The 23627-nt window shown below is 38.8% G+C and overlaps 1 protein-coding gene and 1 non-coding gene across 3 annotated transcripts; both read right to left on the reverse strand.

Moving 5' to 3' along the window:
* Window positions 1-866: 866 nt before the first annotated feature.
* On the reverse strand, window positions 867-9517 carry LOC131233033 (pyridoxal reductase, chloroplastic). Of its 2 annotated transcripts, none has more exons than XM_058229598.1 (8): window positions 9287-9516; window positions 8391-8619; window positions 7496-7589; window positions 5900-6023; window positions 5701-5802; window positions 4833-4984; window positions 4106-4199; window positions 867-1152 (listed from the first exon to the last, which is right to left on the reverse strand). In XM_058229598.1, exons 1-8 carry the CDS (start codon window positions 9425-9427, stop codon window positions 967-969), a joined length of 1122 nt encoding a protein of 373 aa, XP_058085581.1. In that variant the 5' UTR covers window positions 9428-9516; the 3' UTR covers window positions 867-966. The 2 variants fall into 2 exon arrangements, with proteins under 2 accessions (XP_058085581.1, XP_058085582.1); XM_058229599.1 differs by having other exon boundaries at window positions 1107-1224; window positions 9287-9517.
* A 13981-nt stretch (window positions 9518-23498) lies between these two features.
* On the reverse strand, window positions 23499-23578 carry TRNAL-UAG (transfer RNA leucine (anticodon UAG)). Its single transcript has one exon. It is a non-coding gene; the product is annotated as a tRNA-Leu (tRNA).
* Window positions 23579-23627: the final 49 nt, after the last annotated feature.

The following is a 23627-nucleotide window of genomic DNA, read 5'->3' on the forward strand; positions in this document are numbered from 1 at the left end:
CGAATACAGATTGGTTGAATAAATCTAACCTCCAATTTGTGGACACTTATTTGCTGAAATAGGGCTGTTGGATAATGTTTATTTCAACCATCCAATAAGTATTCACCAATCCAAGTGATATGATCGGAGGAGCATAATTTTTTGTAATTTAGCCAGTTCAAGTTGAATGAATTTTGTGCAGCGCATGAGTTCTCCGTGCCTGCATACCATCCATCGCACTCTGCCAGAGTGTCAGAGTTTCCTTCTAGATATAATAAATTCCAGTTCTTGACTCCTTCCTCATCCAAATAGCCTATAATTTACCATCCTTGATCGCTGTCCAAACAGCCTTTAATCTGTTTATAATTGAATAGATTATAGGCACCTTCTACAATCAGATAATGGATTCTAATTATAATAAGTTTGATTCTTAGGTTTTGCCCAAACGGACCCATAATATCATCATCCAAACAGTTCATACCTTCATTCCTGTCCAAATGGGCCCCAAGGACATTCAGTTCAGGTTTCAATAAGGATTAAATAGATTATAAGTTATCTCTTTATAATCAGACAATAGATTCTAAATATAATAACTTCGACTCTTAGGTTTTCCCAAACAGGCCCACAATATCATCATCCAACAGTCCATACTATCGTTCCTGTCCAAACGGGCCCTACTCTGGACACACTGCAGGTTTCAATTAGGATGAGGAAGTAGTCATGATACAGTATTGATTAATGGGAGCTTACCTGGATTGATTTGAACACACCCAATTGATATTTTTGGGAACTGCACAGTACACTTCTGTACAATTTCAATTCCCAAAATGGAAAGTGGGTGGATGCATATTGATTAGGACGGGCGTGGATATTGATTTCCGAATTAATTGGACACTCTTTAATCTTTGTTTGTCAAATAAATAAATAAATACTTGGATAAATTACAGACGAGTTACAAGGAGAATTTGGGAGCAGTTCACAGAATACTTATCTGGTCTGAAAGATGTTCTGGATCATCTTCCCTGGAGAATCATGTGCCGCAGATTCTAACTGAAAAATCTCATCTGAACTGAGGCGCCAACCAAGAGCACCCAGATTCTCTTTTGCTTGTTTTACTGTCTTCACGCCAGGTATTGGTACAGTACCCTTGCAGATACACCAGTTAATGGCAACCTGGAAGGGGAGGCAGTGACAGAAGCATCTTAACTAGGGCATGCAGACAGAAATTATCTCCTTCATGTTATACTGAAATTAAGATCAGAATCTCATCGTGTATTTTCATGAAAATAGGCATGTCATGCAATTGTATATCAATTGTCTGCTGGGCTGTTTTTAACATTGTCTGAATGAAATGGCTGGCATTTCGCTGTACCATCGAAAACGCAACACTTGCCATTCCCTACAAATATGGTGGACAATTTAAGAAAGATTGGCAACCGTCCACATTCAATTTGCACATGTTGCCACCCTGATTAGTGGATAAGCCTGACATTTGAGTCAGGTACTCAGGTTGCTCAGTCAGATGGTGCAGCCCACCAGATGTACAGCTTGGATGTCATGTGCCAGGTTGCATGAGTTAGGATGGAATATGTCATTGTATGTAGAGGTGCTTGCAGGCATTGAAGAATCCCAGTTTTCTGTCACAAGGACGTGGCAAGTAATTTACACAAATATGGGTTGCTCTACTAAATTTGGTATACAAAATGGAAATATCGTATTACCTAAATGTGTTGCTTTTGTTCCTTCTCTCTTTATGGCATGTTCGGTAGATGCCTAAAAATGAGTTCATCTCATCTTAATTAATCGTAAAGAGAACCAAAAACCCTATCGCTTTCAGTGGTAAGTGCTCCCTAGGTTTATTTTCATTCCAGCAAGACGCTTGTTTTTGGGAAACCATCCTTAGCACCCCTTACATCGAAAAAACCAGCTACTCTAGGGACTTGTGACTATTATATCTATTTCAAGTCATACACTGTTTTTTAAGGACTGAGTTGGCCTGACTTGTGTAGGCACACCAAGGCCCGACTTGTGCTAACTGATTGCTACGTGAGGCAAACGTGCATCAGATCCACTCCATCCATCCGGTGCACGGTCACTTTTTCTCCATGGATCCTAAACGCCAGTCAAATCAAATATTTAGGTGGACCACACCATAGGAAGTGTAGAATCATCCCTAAAACTTTAAATCCACGTGGTGTGGCCCAGAATTTCATGATTTTCGGGAATTCATTCATCCTAGTGTGGCGCATCAAATGAGTGGATTGGATGTCATATACACAAGATGGTGGATCCCACACAATTTGAACGATTTTAATGGTGATACTTCCCATCTCAATTGTTCCCTATGTTGCAGCCAAGTTGAGTGTTGAATAGGCCTGATATTTAGGCCCCGGTCCAAACACAGGGTGGTGCACCTGATGGACGGGGTGGATCTCATCTGCAACAAGTAGTTCCGTCCACGTCAACAAAAGTAACACCCTGTCTCCATGTGACAGTCCTGCAAGCATTTCCTGTTTTTTAACCACGCTGGTGTGACTAATGGAGTAATGGGGCATGAATACAACTAGCCAAGCATCATGTACAGAGAACTTGCATTAGATCCATGCCACCCATCAAGTGCGATGCCTCATGTTCACCTTGGAAGTGGAAAATTGGGTCAGTTCAAAACTTAGGTGGGCCACATCATAAGGAAGAGTTGGGATGGGATGCCCACAGTTAGTTGTGTATGCAACCCGCAATTGCTTATTTATGTCATCCAATCCATTAATATGACCTCTCACCAATTGGAAGGTACTCTAAAAAAATTCATTCTATTCTGAGACTTGGGTAGACCACACTACACCATGTGGATTTGGAGGTTTTAGGCAGGTTTTAGACAGTTTCCCACTACTGAGGCCCACCTGAGTTTGGGATCAATGTAATGCTTGGGATCAAGGCCTAACATGAAGTGGCACAACTGATGGACAGTGGATCTCATCCACATAAGTCGTCCATCCATGTCAACGAATAGTTAGGCACACATGACTGAGCAGACTCATGCAAGCTCTTCGTTGCAATAGTGGTATTTAAACAAGGGTATGTCACTTGATACACAGGACTTAGAAACGGCTAAAGAGGTGTATATTCACTCACATTAAACCGACTAAAATATGTGACATATCGTCGCTAACTCAAAGTCTCAAAATCCTATCCCTTGATTTGAGGACAATTGTTTATCGAAATATGATTGTTGGTTGTTTCGATTCTTAATTGGCCAACAAATACTCCACCAATCAGATAGTCGGTACATGTGCACCAAATACATGGTCCGGATGCAATGCATGTGCACTGCCACACTAATAGATGGCTTAGATGTCATACGTGTACCAAGTTCGCAAGTGTGAGATTCATTTCTAATCTCTCCCAACTCATTTTTATCCATGTTTCTTTAGGAGGGTGTAATTGGAAATAGACAAAAATAATAATAAGGAAAATAAAAGGAAGAAGAAGAAGAAAGAAAGTCGAGAGGCAAAATCATTTCAGGCTGGTGATGAGGACCCTTTATTTTGTAAAGGGTTTTGCTCGAATGAAAATAAAAGGAGGTGGTAGTTGCTACCAAAAACTTATGGAAGGGGCTTTTGGTCCTTCTCCCTTAATTGCAATTATGTATTAGAGATCATATTCTTTTTTGGTAAGGATTAAAGATAATCTTGACCAATAACCATAATCTCTAATACATCATTGTGAGTAACTAAAAATGAGATAAGCTTGTTTTTAGGCATCTACCAAACAGGCCCATATAAAAATCAAATAAATTTCCAAAATCGCAAACAGCTCCACAAAACAACTGAACCAATGGGATGAAATATAGTAGATAATGAAAAACCACTTGCAATGTGCAGGCATTGATAGTTTAGGACCCATTTAGATGTCCCTACAAATTGGTTCTGGCTCCACCTTTCAGTTGAATCAATCTGCTATGCATCTGGGCAGGTGGCAAAGCAGAGAACTGCATTAGGCAGGAATTTTCCTGCCTTTGGGCAAGGCACATTCCAGATGCCGCCAAAACCAGAGAGTTCCAAATAGGCCCTCATTCTTAGATACGTCATGAAGATAATTGGCATGAGCAAGTGAAGGAAAACATTACTTGAGGTATAGTTTTCCCCCTCCTTTCTGCAATTTCTCTCAGTGAATTCAGTAGAGGCTCCAAGCCTGGCAAAATTTGGCTAAATAGTAGAGACCTGAAGAAAAAGAAAAAAAAAAACATTAAACATGATATTGTAACATCTTGCAGTTTCTTCATTGACTCCTTTTTCATCAAAGCTAGCATAGTTCAAAAACTCCCAGACTCAACTGGAAACTCGGCTGAGTCAACTCAACTGGGTGAGATTTCAACCTGAGCCCCCATGAAACTCAAATCTGAAAGTGACTCAGCTGAGTCACAGCGAGACTCATCAAGTTGACTTATCAAAATGACTCTCTCTAACTTGGGCCAAGTCACTCGCCTTGTCAGGCTGAGTCACTCGCTCTAACTCAAGTTTACTTGTCACACACACACACACACAGAGGATTCAGACTCACAACCTCTTATAAAGAAGCCAAGCACTCAATCACCAGGCTATGCACCAACTGCTTGCTGGTTTTCTTAATTTATAATCCTATACAAAATTTAAAAAAAACTTCCTGTCATCCCCACAGCTTTTTAATTATTACCTATTGAGTCAAGTCCGGTTGAGTCTTCGAGTCAAGTCGACCCAAATGAATATTGAATCAAGTTGAGTTGACCCGAATGAACATTGAGTCGAGTCAAGTTTTCGAGTTTTTAAACTATGGAAGATAGTACTTGGCATGATAACATAGAAGCTAGAAGATACCGTGGGCCACGTGGAAGTCTTGAAGCTGTATACTTCCCAGTAAGCATTCCTAACCCAAGAGGACTATACGAAATCAAGCAGATACCAAGAGAATCACATATGGCCTTCAGCTCCATTTGATCATTACCCATACTCAACAAAGAAAACTGCACCTGGAGTTTCCATTTCTAGCATCTAAGATAAACGCTCTGAGCTTATAGGCTAAGAGGAGTAATCAGTTCATCATGACGAATCAGGGGTGAATGTTGTCCACATACGCCAGTTCATACAAGTGGGAACCCATGGTCCAGTGATCCAGAATGCTGATCTGGTGGTCCCTAATGTGGATGAGGAATGCTTAAAAAACTCCAAGGCTGGAAGATCCTACCCTTTTGATCAGTGGATAGATGGTATCCTACCTTGCTAGAAAGGAAAGCTCTTTGACTGCAATTGTTGTTGGGGATTCCTTGCCCCTAATGTAGCAGCTGTTTTGTTATTTTGGTTCTCTGCTTCGTTTTCTTTGTTTTTGGGTTCTTTTTAACAAATATCTGAATGTTAGGGGGAAAAAAAGCAGATGGATGGTTAAGGGGATATATATATATATATATAGCAATGGTCCAGAAACAAGGCTGAAGGTTGGAATGTTAGAATTTTCCTATATGAGAGACTTTTGGGCCATCCCCCATCCACAGTGGCCCATCCGATCAATCGTCGGGATCCAGTTGTATGGATTAGGTGCATCAGGACACTATTCATGTCCCCAACATCCCAATGCATCACGAACGATAATTTCCCATATACGCTCACAAAAAAGAACCCAATAATTTTTATTTAAAAAAAAAAAAAAAAAACACAGGACTACTTTAAAGATAATGGTTCCACGACATACCTGAGCAGAGCACAGGGGAACACCTCGGGCTTTGAGGTAATCATGAATCTTAAGAAGCTGCTTTGGCCCATAGTTGCTCACACCAACAGCCTGGACCAAACCCTGCATTATACGTCGGCAAGAGTTTCAGTAGCTGAAAAGGTAATCAACAAACAAGGCTTGCTTTTGTCCATAGATGACTTGAAATACATATAGTAACCTTCTCATACATTGCCACTAGACCATCCCAAAGAGCCAACTCCTGCAATGGAGCATAGTTTGCAGTTGACCAATGCAGTTGCCCTATTCCAATTTGCTCAATTTGCATTCGATCTAGAGATGACCTGCAATGCAAATTTCCATCAATTCTCAGAAAATATGCCAGTAGCCGTATGGTGCATGCCAGGTACTATTTCAATTTTGATAAGTATTGTTGTCGTAGATTGATGATGAAGAGAACATGCATGAACTAATGAAGCATAGAATGTTGGTAGATATCTTGCTGTCTTGTTTGATAGAAATTGACATATATAAAAAATTACAAACATGAAAATGAATGCATATACTGATGCATATGTTAGTATACAATTCAAACCACAGTCCAAAGCAATGTTGGACTTTACAAGGCCTCTACCTAATAATCGCAAGATTACATAGAGAGATTATCTCCAACCAACGTGATTTGTAAAACGATGAATTTACCCAACCTCTGATGGGTAGAAGATCAAAGAGGTTGTCTAATTATTTAAGTGTTTTCAACTTTTCATGGTATCAGAGCAAGCAATATGCCTGTGACTACCTCTCTAGAAAGTTTTTCATCCATCATACCAATGAGTCCATCCCATCCATCGTCCTCCCAAACCTAGCCCATGGTATCCCCTCAGGCCTCATCTACCTTGAAAACACCAAAAAAAGAAAAAAGAAAAAAGAAAACTCGCCCCACACCTGAACACCTCAACTCCATTGTCATCCAAAGTGTGATAACCAACTCAATCTTCTAACCGTTGGATCATATCCCCCAAGTCAACCCCCCGACGCAACTCTCCAGACTCAATCAGCCCCCTGATTTGGCTGGCAACCCTGATGATTGAAAGGCTGCTAATAGCTATGGGATCTATTTCTTATGATACACACGCACACGCACACAGTTACTAGGTCCAAAAAAGAGTCTACATATGCTCTCTGGCACACACTGCAGTGGACCTCATGGATTCATATGCTTCTAAAAGACAAGCATTCATCTTAAAACTCCAGCATCTATCTACTGCAACAATATTGGAGCTATTTCCTTGCCTCTATCATGCTAGAACGAAACATGCAGAGGTTGATTATCACTTCATTCGTTAAAAATGAGTTTGTTAGGATATTAATGTTCAAATTGTTTCATCCCTTGATCAAATTGTGAACATCTTCCCCAAGCAACTGACATCTGCCAGGTTTAATCTTCTCAAGAACAATCTTAACATCATAGAAGTGCCACCTAGCTTGAGGGGGCATGTTACGATAACTATGGATAAAGAATTCAAACCACAATCCAACACAGTATTGGAGTTTACAGGGCATCTATCTGATAATCACGAGATCACATAGAGAGATTATCTGCAACTAAAGTGGTTGTTGTAACAGCTGTAAAACCTAGTACTCTCTGTCTCTTTAATTTCTATATAATGAAGCATCTCCAGCCTCTCATGGGTAGCAGATCAGAGGGGATGTTTAATTATTTAGTTGTTTTCAGCATATGTACATGGAAATATCATAAAAGAAGCATCCAAACATTTGTTTATGTGAAAGCAGTGGCAATGTCAGGAACGCATACTTGCAAGCTTTCACAAACTGCCCGGGCATCAAGCGCCATGGATATGCAGCAAACTTTGTGGCAATAACAATGTTCTCTCGGACTTTCTTTGGTCCTAGACAATAAATCCAATTGTGCATGTAAGTAAATGAAAAATAGTATAGGAATCGCATGATATAATTCACTTAAAATGATGTCAGTTGAACCAAATTAACTAGAAGTGTGTTTGAGAAGAGGGTATGGAAGCAAAAGCAGGTATAAGAGTTCCTAACAAGTTTTGAATTCAATTTCAATTAATTTGGGAAAAATAAAAATAAAAATATCCCAAGAACTTGACATATTCACAAACTGCAAAGTACAGCACTAAAACAGGAATGTTATTTGCAGAGGTGCATTTGGAATGGTCAAACAGAAGCTCCCCAAACCTACCAAATTGGGATATGTAGCATGAAATCCTGGTTGTTCATCAGGAAGGTAACACATGAATGTGTTAAAGACTAAATTAAAAAAAAAAAAAATTAAAAAAAAGGGGAGAGAGAGACTGGTCCAGTCATCAGGTGAGTGACTCCTATAAAATGGGCGGTTAACAAAAAGATAGCCAATGGTCCACGTTCAGATCCATCTGATAGCCAAGCTGGCCTGATTCTGGGATAGGGTAAATTCACTGTAGGGATAGCGTGATGAATTGGCGCAGATCTTGAACGTGTGCTGCCTTGGCACATGAGGATTGCATGCGTTTTGCACTCTGTGCTTTGTCTTGGCCAATGTTTGACAGTACCTACTTCATGCATAAGCTTATGCACAATCCAATTTATTCACGCAATGCCCATTTAGTAAAACAAGAATAACACATACTAAAATATAAAATGCATGGGCGCACATAATCATATGAATACATAACAATAACTTCACTGACCTTGAAACTCGCGGATGAATTTCCCAAGAAGCCTTTCACTTTGTCCATTTAATCGGCCAGTTCCATAGGAATCTGCTGTATCGAAAAGGTTGATCCCATTGTTTACAGCCAAATTAAATGTCTCTTGCAGACCGCTGTCCATTGCTTCTTCATATCCCCAAAGTAGCTGGTTACCCCAAGCCCATGTTCCAAATCCCATAGGAGAAACCGATAATGCACCGATCTTAACCTGCCAAAAGGTGAGAAACATCAAAATGACCTAGAAAAACAAAGACAAAATTCCAAAAATATTTTCTATATTAAAACCGTAAGCTAAGCAGCCCAGTCTCAGACAACTCCACAAGAGTGAAGATGTGTATATCCTTATTTGCAGTGTGTTTGAACACACTATCAAATTGAATTGCAATTATTGGTCAGATAGTGGAAATGACCAAACTGTAGTTTTCTTCTTCAGCATTCATATTGAGGGTCCGGTCTCCAAATTGCAATTGAATGACTTTCAATTTGAGCATATCCCGAAAATTAGATTTGATTAGACAATCCAAACCACTGATCGATGGACACCTGTTTGTTTGAATTTGGACAGTTTTCCTACTTCGTTCTTACCATCCATTGGATGTGCCATGACTAGTCAAATTAGTATCAGAATTCAAGCGTAATCTCTGTTCTTTACACTTATACTCCATCTAAAGATGGGTCCACCACTACATGGATGGTTCAGATTTGAGGTACATGACACGTGTACGGTACAAAGCACCTATAATCCTCCAAAGTGAGAACTACAAATACAAACATTTCAAACTAAAACGAGAACTCTTCCATAGCAAGTGAACAGAGCAGTGTGGAACGTACATACATATACGTATGTATGCGACATGTACAGAGAGAGACAGAACCTTTTCCCATGGCCAAAACAGAGGTCCGAGGCGAGGAATCTGGAGGGATTTGATAGCCGTTGGTTGTTGAAGAGATGGAAGCTCATTTGAAGCCCTGCAGCTGCTAAAATAAGCGGCAGGAGTTGAGGTTAAGATGGCCATACGCCCTTTCGCGCGAGTGGAAGGAGCTTCCTCTCCCCTTTTTATCCGCCCGGGTTAGGATGTCCTGGCTCTTGCTAAGATTTCCCCGGTTTGATGGAAGAGTGCGGATTAGCTGTTACGCGGGTAACACCGTAGTGGGTGCTACTCTAACCATGTGGGGCCCACATTTAAGTATTTTGTATATATCCACGCCGTTCTTATGTTTTTTAATATTATTTTAGTACTATATACAAAAATTTAAGAAGATAAAAATTTAAGATAGACCACACCACTAGAAACATGGTGACTAACCATTAAAAAATTTGTGGGCTACAGTTTTTTTAATCAATCTGATATTTATATTTTATATTCATACAGGTCTTATTGACATTATCAACAGGTTGGATGGGAAAAAAAATTACAAAAACCTTACGATGAGCCCTTTGGAATTTTTAATGGTGAGGCACTCAATCACCACTGTTTCCCGTGGTGTGGTCCACCTGAGATTTGGATATGCTTAATTTTTGGAAAAACTTCCTAAAATGTTCTTTATAAACGGATGGACAGCGTGGATATACAACAAATCATCAATGTGGGCCCCATGTTACCGGGTAACACCCACTTTGCTCGTTTTTGAGAAGGGAGTGGTTTGGTACGCTGACAGAGTGTGATGGTTTATGCGCGTGCACTCAGCTAGTGTGCACGTGGCATGCGTGTAACTCAGCTAGTGTGCACCTGTTTGGCACCGTTAATGTGAATCAACTTGAATCCAAAAGTACTTATTTGACATTATATTTACAGGGATTTGAATTTAATTACTAAATTATCTCTGATGAGTGAGATATGTAATTTTTGATACAATGATTGTGATAAGCCCGCTGAAATATATGCTTTGCTCGGAAATGATGAAATTCCAAGTCTCGGAAGGGCCACAAGAACAAGATCATGTCTGAGTGACTAACCAACGATTTTTAATAGTTAATTTACATGGACAATGTTTGGACGGTGCTAATCATCATTAGTGGGCCATGTGCCCGGTAGAATGATATTGTGTAGTAACACACATGTTACACCTACAACTATTGAAATGATTTCAGGTGTAATCCGAGCTCTCACGATGGATTGCAAACCCCCTCAAAGAGGGGATTGGAAACCCCTTGGATTTGAAACCCTCGTTTACTTTATGGTGCCAAACGACCAGGGGAATCCCCTCCAATTTACGGTGCCAAACGACCCCTTAGGGCGTGTTTGGCCCGTCAAATCTCATGGGAATTGAAGAGATGGGATTAGAAGCTAGCATTTTTTGCTACCTGTTAGAAACTTGTCTGGGATTGGTGTAAACCAGTAAATTTAGCAAAGGCATTTGGAATGGATGGACATTCCACCTAACATCCCACATAATATCGGGTGACCCTGTTTGGATTGCATTGTAGATGAAAGACTCCCGTGGAATTCGGGCAACCCACGTTTGGCATGTGATGTACTGAATTATTTGTGAGATTGTGGATAAGTAATACGTAATACGAAATATGAACAGACTGGGCAGTCCATCTCCATCAAGCTTGATAATGCAGGGGCATTTTCACATCAGGCTCGAGTGGGGTCGCCTGTGGGATGTAGGGGCACACTCGGGGTGGGTGACTCATGTGATTTGGGGCCCACGAGAGAGATCTCGTATTTGAGACTTCTCACCGGGGGTGATTAATGCGCATTTCACACCGGGCTCGAGTGGGGTAACCCGTAGGATGCGAGGACACACTTGGGGTGGGCGGCCCATGTGATTTGGGGTCCACGAAGGGGGTTCGGCCGAGTTCCTAACCCATGAGATGTGGGGCCTGGGCTATGAGATAAAGGGATTAATTCGCCATACTCTAATAGTTTGAGCTTTTCGAGCAAGTGATTAATTGTCTAGCAATAAATTAGTATCAGAGCGGGAGGTCTCGTGTTCGAGACTCCTAACCAGGGGTGATTAATCCTTCCATCAACTAGAAGCACCACCATCATTACCCTTCAAATCAGAGAGAGTTTTTTCAGCCAATCAACACGGTGCTCCAGTCTTATACTAACAAAAAAGGATGCAAGCTTGGTATCCTTACTCAGGAGTTGACCAATCTCAATGAACTTAGAGTTGGTCAGCCCCTAAACCTCTTCAAGGATGTCTAAGACCTTACTTGTTCGATTGACCTCACTCATAAAGTCCAAAGTTACACATTGCCTCTGCTATAGTCATGAGAGACATGCCTAAGATGTCACAAGGACGAGTAGGTCGCATCCGTTTTGTTGTCGTACTTCCACCACGAGTACTGTTGGAATCAGTTCCATGGGTGGGAGTGTTTTGGAATGGTCTATTTTCTCTTGATTGACTTTCAGTTGAATGACCATAATTTCTAGCTGATTCCTCGAAATTTTCTTCAGAGAGGTCCACAGTAGCATTAGCATCATCATATAGTTTTGTCCATGCTTCGTTCAAATCTCTATAAACACGCGACGAAGACGTGGCTAGGTTCCTACTTCCTTGAGCGTAGCGTCCCGTATCCTGGTCAGAACTTACAATCACCGCTAAATCATACATTCGTTCGATTTGCTTGCCATGTAACCTTTTAGTTCTGGAATGAGACTAGAAACAATGAAGGGAGATTAGACATGTTGTCGTTAAAAGGAAAATCTCGAAGGTGTATTATTTGACCTTCAATGTTATTAAACAATAGTTTGAGGGATCCTTACCTTCAGATACTCCTCCCAAACTTCATCTGGTGCCGTGATGACTATGTGCTCAGTGTCTTAATCAAAGCCGCTCGCAGCCACCATGTCTCTTACATCGTTGTACACTCTCTTGTGGTACCTCAATATGTTCTGAACATTTTGCTAGTTGATAAGGATTTGAGTACGTCTAATCGTTAATACACCTCGTCAGTGGCCTAATGCAATTTTGTCAATCTTGTGTCAAACAATATTTGATCCATGGTTCTGGTCCATTTGATTTTGGCGGCGTGAGAGGAAGGCTCTGTAAGGGATCTGACGGACTTCTCACGTGGAGAACAGTGCGTCAGTAGGACCGGGGTTCTCACCGGTGACTGCATCGGAGTCTGTGTAAAACCTCTCCAAATGTCCGACATCTCACCTATGTATACATGGGAAGGCAATTACAAAAGAAAATGTAGGCGAGTTGTGTCTCATTCAATCAACAAATATGTGAATGAGAATGAAATAAAGGTTAACTAATATTTCATAGTAAATTATCAAACCCGAAAATACCAAATAGTAACATGTAGAACTTATACAAAAAACGGAATATCCATTATGTCTATATTAAGAGTCAAAGTACTTAAGCAATTGAGTAGGCCTATCGTATCCTACTGTTGTTTTGGGCATCTACCCACATGTGTTCTACAATCTGGTCATAAGTTCTGATCTATTCATCTTTCTCTCGTTGAGTAACTTGGACTAGTCATTGCCTTTCATCAGTTGTTGATACCACATTTACGGTAGGATTAGTCTCGACGTCACCCACAAGTATATCAACATCAAACAAATCTTTGTCCGATCCATCTTCTTTTCGTGTGAAATTATGAAGCACATAACAAGCAACAACAATTTTGACTTGTATATTAAAAGGTTATTGCACAACTATCTTCAAAATTAAAAATATGTCCTTCATCACACTGAAACGTCGCTCAATTACATTTCGTAATTCCGCGTGTGTAAAGTTAAATAATTCCTTCATATTCATGGGCTCTCTCCCGGTACGATATTCTTACAGATGGTATCGAACTCCACGATAAGGGGTCATAAAGCCCGGTGAATAAGCGTAACCTGCGTCGACAACGAAGTATTTTCCTACATAATTGTAGGATTTATTCTTTCAGTCTTTCAGCAACACGATTTTACGCAGCAAATGATGAGCGAATAATGGTGAAGATTCATTATCAGGTGGCACAATTAGAGGATCATCATTTCGCGTCAGGGCGTTATGTAAGACCCTTGCATCCAACGCTGAACCTTCTCATCCGGCTAACACGTATAATATTGATATATCAAACGAATAAGCAGCAAGTATATTCTGAGACAATATACCTTTTCAGTTGTGGAAGCTTGCGTGTTGTGCTGCTTGTATATGTGCAGGAATATGTGTCCCGTCAATTGCACCAGCACAATCCTATATGGGGGGAGTTTTCAAGCCCATAAGATTAGTATGAATGATACAAAATTTAACTTTTAACTTCATGAAGGAACCCTTGGTCGATAATGGTACCTTGAAGTATGTGTCCCAATGTGGATTTGATTGAATCTCACTCGGGGTTTCTGCGTCGGCATGCTTAACATATTCAGGGTATAGGAAAACTATTGCGTTCAAAACTCGGTGAAAGTGACGGCTTATAGTTTCACCTAAACAACAGAACCTGTGTCTTATGACGCGATTACGTACATTATGCCCGAGTGTATCTAAGAACACGACTAGTTGTTCCTCCAAACTAACATTTCGCGTATCGCATAAGGTCGTCCGCTGACGCACTACTTGACATAGATGAAAATATGCATCCTGCTTCATCCTGAGTTGAGTAATATAGTCCTTGTCACTTATGCGAATAATAGAATTGATAAATCTGGCCCGTACATTATCCCCTTGATGAGCTGGCTCTCTCAACATATAGTGTCGACAATATTCCCCAACAGCTGCAACGCATGCTACCATTGCAAGAACAATGATAGACTCAGCCATCTCTTCCTCATCTTGGTCTTCCATCATCTATATATCACCTATGTATACAAGTGGAAGTAAAAGACTTTAAAGTTGGTTTTATGCTTATCAAGGAGTATCTATGCCCAACTAGCACATGCAGTGCATTCAATAAAGTATTCTTCTGTTATATTATACTTTTATTATTCATATAAATAAAAGCCAAATGCAAATAATCTACTCTAGCCAACTGGTCAATTCCCGCCGACTAGGGCTTCACCCACTGCTAACCCCACTTGCAAGGGTTAGAATATTGCACGGTGCATTTCATGCGAACAAGAAAACAACTTGAGAAGTTGGGAGAGATGCTTGGGGGCAGATTGGGTACCACCCCCACTGTGATTTTATGTTTTGTCATGCCGTCAACCTACATCGATTGGTTATTTAAGAGTATGATCTAAAAAGAGCTAGGTAGGGATGGGCAAGGGAGATGTGGTAGAGAAATAACTCTATCTGGCCAGGTTCAAATAAAATGAAAGCTAGACTCATTACACATAACATATAGAAGATATATTACAAAGCATATAATTGCGTATATGGTAAATGTAAACATGGAACATGCATTGACTGTTTGACACAGAGAGAAGCAAAGAACATCATATATTCTATAGAAACACGTTATAATATTATGAACAACGTGTATTGCATGCACAGAAAAGTATTGCAATAATGTGATCATAAATTTACGAAAAAAAAAATACTTCTTTTCTAAAACGAACATGCAATGTTTCTTTGAATGCATACTTCTTACAGTTTCATATACTAACTTATAAAAATAAAAATAAAAATAGATTGTAATCTTTACAAATGATGTAAGTAATGGGACTGGGTCCATGAACCCAAGAGACAAAAGATGCCGACAGATTTGCCCTCAACAACACTAGAGCTTATATCTGTCAAACAAAATAGAAGTTTTCTGGATCGTAAACATTCGATGTGGTATACTTCTTCAGGTATGGAGAATGGTGTGTGCGCATGTGCACATGCGTGTGTATTTGACCTTAATAGACATCTCATCAGGTATGGTGAACGGTGCGTGTGCATGTGGAATATCTCTAACGATTAGAATGTGGAGGAACCTTTGCTTTCCAACGGAAAAGAGCTCGATTAGTACAAGAAAAAAGACAAAGGGTAACTAGTGGCATTTGATTCAACATTGTTATTAAAAACAATTAAAATGAAGAATCATTACTAGTATTTGATTAGGCTAGACATAGAACATCGCAACAGCTGGTAGGGGTGTACACGAACCGAGCTAGCTCGGTTAGCTCACTCGACCCGACTTGAAAAAGCTCGATTCAACTCAGTTCGAAGTTGAGTTCGAGTTGAGTTGAGCTGATTTTTTGAGCTCAAAAATGAGTTTGAGCCGAGTTCGAGCAGGCCGCAGCTCGACTCGATTTGGATCGAATCCAGCTAGAATCAAACTCAGATCGAACCAGTTCGATGACTCGGTTACTTTGCCATTGATGTTGCTCACCAACTGTTTGATAAAATGACTCAACAAATGGTGTTGATGGGATATGGAATGATATGAACGAGCCTATAGTTTTCAAGGTAATGCTTATGTAACTGCTACTTGTGATTTTTTGGTCTTGTCACCTTAAAAGTTTCTAATCTACTGAAAATTAATCTTTTGCTTCTCAGTCTGTAGTAAAAACTATGCCAGAGAGCAACATTCACAGAGGAGATATTGAACTTGGTGGCTGTTACGATCATGCTTATTATCACAATGTAATGTTCATCCACTCCAGCTGTGTTTGATGCCTTATATGTAACACTCATGTGGCAACTACTTTCTAATTTTGAGTCTGGAATCCTTTAATTCTTAATATCATTTGCATGTTAGGTTTATGGCATGTTGATGGCAAGGTCAACATATGAAGGAATGCAAATGGCCAGTGGGTAAAAACACCCCTTTGTTCTCACCATAGCTGGGTATATAAGTAGTTAAAGGTATGCTGCAACATGGACTGGAGATAGGAAGGTATGTACATGAAACAAATACCCCTTTTCTCTTTGTTTTTCTTGGTTTTTATGTTGCTTAGAAGGTGTTTGATAAAATACCTATAAAACCATTGCCTATGTTTGTAAAATAGTGGGATTTTGAAGTTGCAGTTCAGGTGTTTGTGAAAATGCCTCAATGGCGAACTCAACTCGATCTTGGCTCGAACTCGGCCCGAGCTGCTGACCTAACCGATCCAAGCTGGCCAGTCAGGCTCGAGGACCGAGCCGAGCTGAGTTTGAGCTGAGGTCAGCCAGTGCCCGAGCCGAGTCAAGCTGAGGCCAACTCGACTCGGTTCGACTCGATGTACACCCCAGCTGGGACTAACCATAATGTCTTGTGATCTCAACATCTACCTGTGGTAGGATGTTGTTACCACATTAGATTATGTGGCACAATTATGGAAACTCACATCTTAAATGTTTCATAGAGAGGATTTCTTCCAACAAGGAACTAGATATTCCAACTTCCATACATAATTGTGCTTCACGTGGTTCCTCTAAGAAATTGACATATTCAGAATATACCTGGAAAGGACTTGCAAATATATAGAAGATCAGAATTCTGGTGGAGATTGTCTATGGGGAATCAACATAGCTACAAAAATCAAAATATAAAAAAGAGAGAATATGACATTTTGATCATTCGGACCTTGTTACCTGCATAACATCTTATTTGTAACAACATGCACCTATATTCCCTACTAACGTAGAATATGATAGTTAGAGCTAACCTCAGTTTTTTAACTGCTGGATATAACCATATATGAATTAGATGGAGCAGAAAGCAACAGAACCATACATCTATAGGGCTTATAGTTGGTTAGTAATACAAATAACCATTACAAAAAATATATATTTTACACACACACACACACACACACAAACACATTTCCAACAACTATAATACAAATAATCATTAGAAAAATTCTCACATATAAGGCTTGTTTTTAAGGCATACTCAACAATCTACCACAAAAAATGGTAGCAAACTACCTAAAGGTTATAAAACAAAAATCTTGCTTCATCTCATAATTTTGCACAGAAGGCATTATAACCCTATAACGATGATATCAGTGCTTGTATATTAGATCATGGACCTAAGTAGCACTTGCTATGGTCTGTAGTTGAAAACTATAAGATGTCCATCCTCAAATTCCTTGTCCAGCAGATCGTGACAATACATCTATTATTTCCTACTTCCTATGTGGTTGCACTAGCAATCTTCATGTTCTTGAGAATGCCCAGGAACATAACCCTAAACCCCAAACAAACAAGCAGCAGGAGCAACAGTTCTAGCCATTTTGAGTCTCTTTGTTGGAAAATAAGGAGACCCAAGAAGCCCATTGGGCGAGAGGTGCTTAAGACAATGAGCTTGGACAAATTTCTAATACCAACAGAACCAGTTTTCATTCTCTTTTACTAGCTGTGAGTTATTTACTAATTTTCAATCTTCTCATTTACCAACTGTTACCTGTTGCTCATTGTCATAACATCTGTAAGTAGAGCATTCATCCTCCTATTAACAGTGCTTCTAGTAACCAAAGATCTTACAAAATAATCTTCACCATGTTGGGGGTCCTTAGTCCTTGTTGATACATCTCCAATAAATTCTAAATATTTTTTAATTTAAATCAATCACATTTCTTGATGCAAATTAGGACGTTCAATTAAAAGTCCCTTGTCACCATGATCATCAACAAAATGAATAGACAAAATAAGGGGTGTTTTTCGGATGGCCCGCAAAGAACCCACCAAAAGGAAAGTGGTCGAATGGATGGAGGAAAAATGTTGGAAGTTGGCAATTATCTTAGTTTCAATAATACAACCGAAAACAGAATTACTAATAATCTCATGCGGAAAGAAAATAAAAATCGACAGTAGTAACAAAATGCTTCATCAAATCCCACCCACACATGGATCCAAAAGAAAAGAAATTTAGTTCTAAAAAAAAACAGAATAATAGAAAATGTCCATTTCCAAATTCCCATCATAATATGCCACTGATTTTGGGATTATGATGAGGCCAAAACCCATAAACGAAAAGTAAGAAGAACTTCAATACCACAAAACAAACCCAGCCAATGAACCACAAAGGCTCATGTGCTTTGATGAGTGCACCATGAGCTGCTACAGTCACCACGCACATAATAAGTTGGATCCATTAATAGTCACTACGCACCTAATACGCACCATAAGCTGCTACAGTCACTACTGCTATAGCCACTTCTCACTTGAGGTGTGTTGGCTTCAAAACGACCTTTAGGAGAGATGACACTTTTGCCATCCTATTTTAACCATCGAATCTACAACACTTTTTTAATCCGATGGTAAGAAAAAGATCCCAACATGGCAAATCAGTTGCCAAGCTCTACATGTAGTTATGATCAACCTGATGGTTGCCATCATTGATGAATCTTCAATAAAAAGGGGTATGAATACGATAACCCCTGTTTCGATACCCCCAATAAGCTACCCTAACACTCAAATCCCCGTGCCGGCAAAGTCCCATGAATCTCCAGGGAGCCAGCACGGGGGTATCGATTGTGTCACAGGGAGATCTACAAGTATAAGGAGATCCCAAAGATTCGGCAAAAATCATTAAATCAACACAGAAGGACGCACATACTTGGACTAGTCAATCACTCTGAATATACAACGAACCCCTTACCTACTTCAATACATAGACACACCCGCAAGAAGGAGATGTGGCCTAGCTCTATATAGGCGAGCATCCGCACATACTTGGAGATTTTGCAGCGCCTGTAGATGACGGGACCGAACGAACTATGCCTTCATCAGGTACGGATGGCGCCGACTGCGGGACCTGAACGACGGGATATGAGAATCGCCTCAATTCCCTCCTTGGATTGCAGGGATGGGATCGAGGTCTGGGATGGGATGCAGTTCTCATCCCAGTCTCTCCCCATTAAAACCCTCTTTAACCCATGAGTGATGATGGTTCAGCTATATCCGTCATCCCAAACGCGCGCGCGGGATTACTCGATGGGATCGCGTGATCCCGTCCCACTTACAACCATCCAATCCGTCCGTCCAAACAGGCCCTTAGACAATCGACTCGATTGATTTGGACTGTCCATTGCGTCCCTTGCAAATTTCATAGGATACCATGCATATATCACACCAATCTTACTATAATAACAATCTGATCATTAGCCTTTTGATATAGATGGTCAAGATTATTTACAGAAAATAGGTCCAATTAATAATTTAACCAATCTATTTGGTGGGGACCACCATAGATTTCTCTTGATTCTAAAGACTCAATTTTGTTAAGAAGGGCTACAAAAATAAGGATAAATTAGGGGAAGAGTGGCTCCTCTGGTCAGTGTGATAATTGCATTTTAACCCATATAATGTGTCATATTTAACAAATACTTAAAAAATGTACTTAGATCACTTTCTCCAACATTTAAAAAAAAAAAGAAAAAAAGAAAAAAAGTGCTCCTATTTGCTAGCTTGAAGGTCCACCCAAGATATTAATAGGTAGACTACCCCTATAGATGGATCCCACTGGTGACCTAAATCATTCATATGGTGATTATCATTATGAATGTTTTAATTTTTGTTACATTGAATCAATATATGATTCCACAGCTACAAGGGTGAAACTTATATATACATACAATGATATTAACTAGAAAATCACATCTAGAAGTAGAAATATCTACTTCCCACATACTTTGAATCATATTAATCTAATGATGCACAACACTCCTTTTAACAGTTGGACTTAATGATGAACAACCTTAATTTACACTCCACAAATCTCGTTTGTAGACATCATTGGCTTACCTTCTTTTAAATTATCTCTCAGTAGATTTTTTAAAAAAACTCGAAAGGTGTTAAAGTCCCTCGATGTTCATTGACACACTATTCTCTAACTGCTTGAACTTTTAAGAGAAAATGGTTGTTTGACATAGTATTAGAACAGAAAGTCTTGTGCGCGTAGTAGTGTTAAAGTCCCTCAACATACATTGATAAACTATTCTCTAACAGCCCGAGCTTTTAGATGAAGTGGTTGTTTGACAGATGGAGAGGGCTATAAATCTCTCTTGCCTATGAACTTTTTCAATTATAAAAACTCAGTAGTATGCAAACTCTCTTTTATCACATATATTTGCTTTTCTTTAACATGAGGTTTCCTTTAATAACTGGGTTTTGAAAATTAGATTCCAAGTTTTCCAAAGGATTTCATATTTTGTGTGTTTGGGCCATTGCAATGGGAAAGACACTAACAAGATGGACCCCACAAAACAAAATATGTAATAATCCTTCCCAATCGGTTGGGACTTCTGCCTAAAGAATCTGAATCATTGACCTCAATGGAACCCCAACATAGCACATCCAAGTGGATGGAAAATGGTTCAAAATATATAGAGATTAGATGGCCCAGCCATCCCAATTAGTGCCCTACAAAATGACAGAAGTCCAGATACTGGCTGCCAAAAGGTGATGGACAGGACCTCTGACTTAGTGGATGCTGTCAACCGTCAGTCTGAAAACCAGATGCCAAATCAGGTCCACCACCCCTAATCAGTCCAGATACTGTCTGATATCCACCACCCAATTTTGGACGCAAGAGATTAGATGGGGTCCACTACGTACCCTGGACAAAGGCCAGACAACCAAGTGGAGTTCATGGCCCCTTGAGTAAAATCTCATGGTTAGTGGTTAAATGCCACTATCAATAGTTTGGTCCATCATTTTAATGGAGGATATGCATTAGCTCATAACCTTCAAATGGACACAAAAAAAGAAAATGGCTGATCCTAGTTAAATGGGTAACATGAATAGCCACCAAATGAACAGTTGGGAAAGTGGCGACCATCAAAATCCAATGAGAAACTTATTCTCCTACAAATGGGTGCTTGAAAGGAAAATATTCTAAGCGGGACATGGAAAGGCGAAATCATAATGTTATTGTCGTAGTAGTGTGATTATCACAGCGGTTTCCAATGGTCTGCAATTTCTATATATGAAGGATGGGGGACAATCACGAGGGCCTGTTTGATAGGTAGGAAAAAGAAAGAAAATTAAGTAATTTTCATATAATGAGATGTTATATAATATTTAGTTAACAAAGATGATAATGTTTTACTCATTTGCTTTCGGACAATTGCAATACAATAGATGAGAATTTAGCGATTGAAAATAGGAAAAAGAAAGAAAATGAAGTAATTTTCATATATGAGATGTTATACAATATTTAGTTAACAAAGATGATAATGTTTTACTCATTTGCTTCCAGACAATTGCAATACAATAGATGAAAATTTAGCGATTGAAAATGGGTAAAAGAAAGAAAATGAAGTAATTTTCATATATGAGATGTTATACAATATTTAGTTAACAAAGATGATAAGGGTTTACTTACTTGCTTCCCGACAATTGCAATACAATAGACGGGAATTTAGCAATTGAACATGGGTTATCTTCTAATGATCCAAACTGTTTGTGAGTAGTCTTACATTTTTGTTATGACAGATAGACAGCTAGTAAAATCTTCGAATATGATTTTTTTTTGTTTTTTCAACCCTTTGCAATGTGGCTCCTTTGCTCTAAAAGGTTGTTGCAATAATTTTTGTGTAGTCACAAGGGTTAAAGCATTCATTCACTTTGAAAAAAATAATAATCAGGCATTCCTCATCCAAGAGCGTACGTCCTTATCACATAAATAGCCCAGGTTGTTGAAAAGAGCCAATACCAATGGATAAAATCCGGATGCACCATATTATACAATACGTCAGTGTATATTTGAGCAAACCACACAAAAATAGTAAATTCTACATGTAATCATTATTCTTTTTACAATCAAATCCTCTAACACAAGATACTAAGGAGAGTATTATCTTACCAAAATAGGTATTATATACCGATGGCTAAAATTCTAATATATTTTATTATAATACCTCAGGATGTATGTGAGCAAATATTAATAAAATAATCAACTTCTCATAATAAACATGATCCTTTTCACGTGCAAGATATTTAAGAGAATATTATCTCACTAAAATGAATATTGTCATATAAATAAGTAATGTTTGAACTTTCAATATCATTGTAAAGTTCGCTAGTTAGAGTTATAGAAATAATATCGATGCCATTGATAATATCAATATTGCAAAAAAACATAAGGAAAATGATAGAATTTTTTAATGAAACTTCAAAAGATACTAAAATACACATATTTGTATATTTAGGAATAAAAAATTATATATAAAATGCATACATTATAAATTTTCATTTATAAAGTTTAAAAGCATGTGTTGTCGTAAAAAATCAGCCCAACCATCTCATTCATCTAACCATCCATCCAACTTTCTATCCAATCATCTATCACTATCTTAGAATATTGACAATATACAATATTTTGTCTAGAAATTATCAACAATTAAAAAAGGAAACGAAAGATCTTGATCTCGATATCATTTATGATGCGATAACAATAATATTATGATACTATCATCGACAAATTAAACACCGCATATAACCATGCTCTCATAATAAATTTTTTTTTTTTAGCAATATTGATTTATTAATGATATTATTGAAATATTACGTACCGGTTAACTGGCGATATAAGGGATACCTTGAATTTACACAATAAAAATTATTTGTGATATTGATACATTAGCAACATAAGATATGGAATTTACACTGTTTAAAAAGGTGATGATATGGATATATTGCTGATATCTACAATTTCTACACGATCAGTGTTATGGGCAGCACTATAAGTATTTACCAATATTACTAAGCTAGAGAGAGATAATATCATGGATATTTTGATAATATTGAGGATATTTTTAACAATGAAAATAATAGTAAAAGTTAGGTGGATGGAGATAAGTTGAAGGCCAACACCAACCCTACCACCAACTCGGCCTGACCTCAAGAGGATCCAACTTATAACCTCACCCTCCTCAAATTTCAACCTGACGTTTCCACCCGAACTCAAAACAAACTTTTCTACTTGAATACCACACCACCCAAACTCAAGTTGAGCTAATCAAGTTAAGATTGACCCGGACCCAAGTTGCATTCCTATTAAATAAGACCCCTTCTATCATTAGAAATCATGAAAATCATATTTTAATAGCGGTCATTGAAATCATCATTGCATATTTAATAGATATTTTTTACTCACCAATCAAACAGTCCTTAACTATTTAATGCCTCACCATCCGACGAAGAGAAAGCAATCGGTTCTCCAAATTCAGCAGTCAAAGCGTGGGTCATCAAATGATCACTTGAAACAAAAATCATAATTTTGATGGTGTAGATTGGAAAAGAAAATAAAAGAAAAAGGAAAAAAATAAATAAATTAATTGACAGCTGTGGGATTTGAACCCACGCCCTTTCGGACCAGAGCCTAAATCTGGCGCCTTAGACCACTCGGCCAAACTGTCCAGTGATGTTATCTTAGTTTTAATTTAATTATATCATGAGAAAAAAGAG

The sequence above is a fragment of the Magnolia sinica genome, chromosome 18 (assembly GCF_029962835.1).
Source record: "Magnolia sinica isolate HGM2019 chromosome 18, MsV1, whole genome shotgun sequence".
In the NCBI taxonomy this organism is placed as follows: domain Eukaryota; kingdom Viridiplantae; phylum Streptophyta; class Magnoliopsida; order Magnoliales; family Magnoliaceae; genus Magnolia; species Magnolia sinica.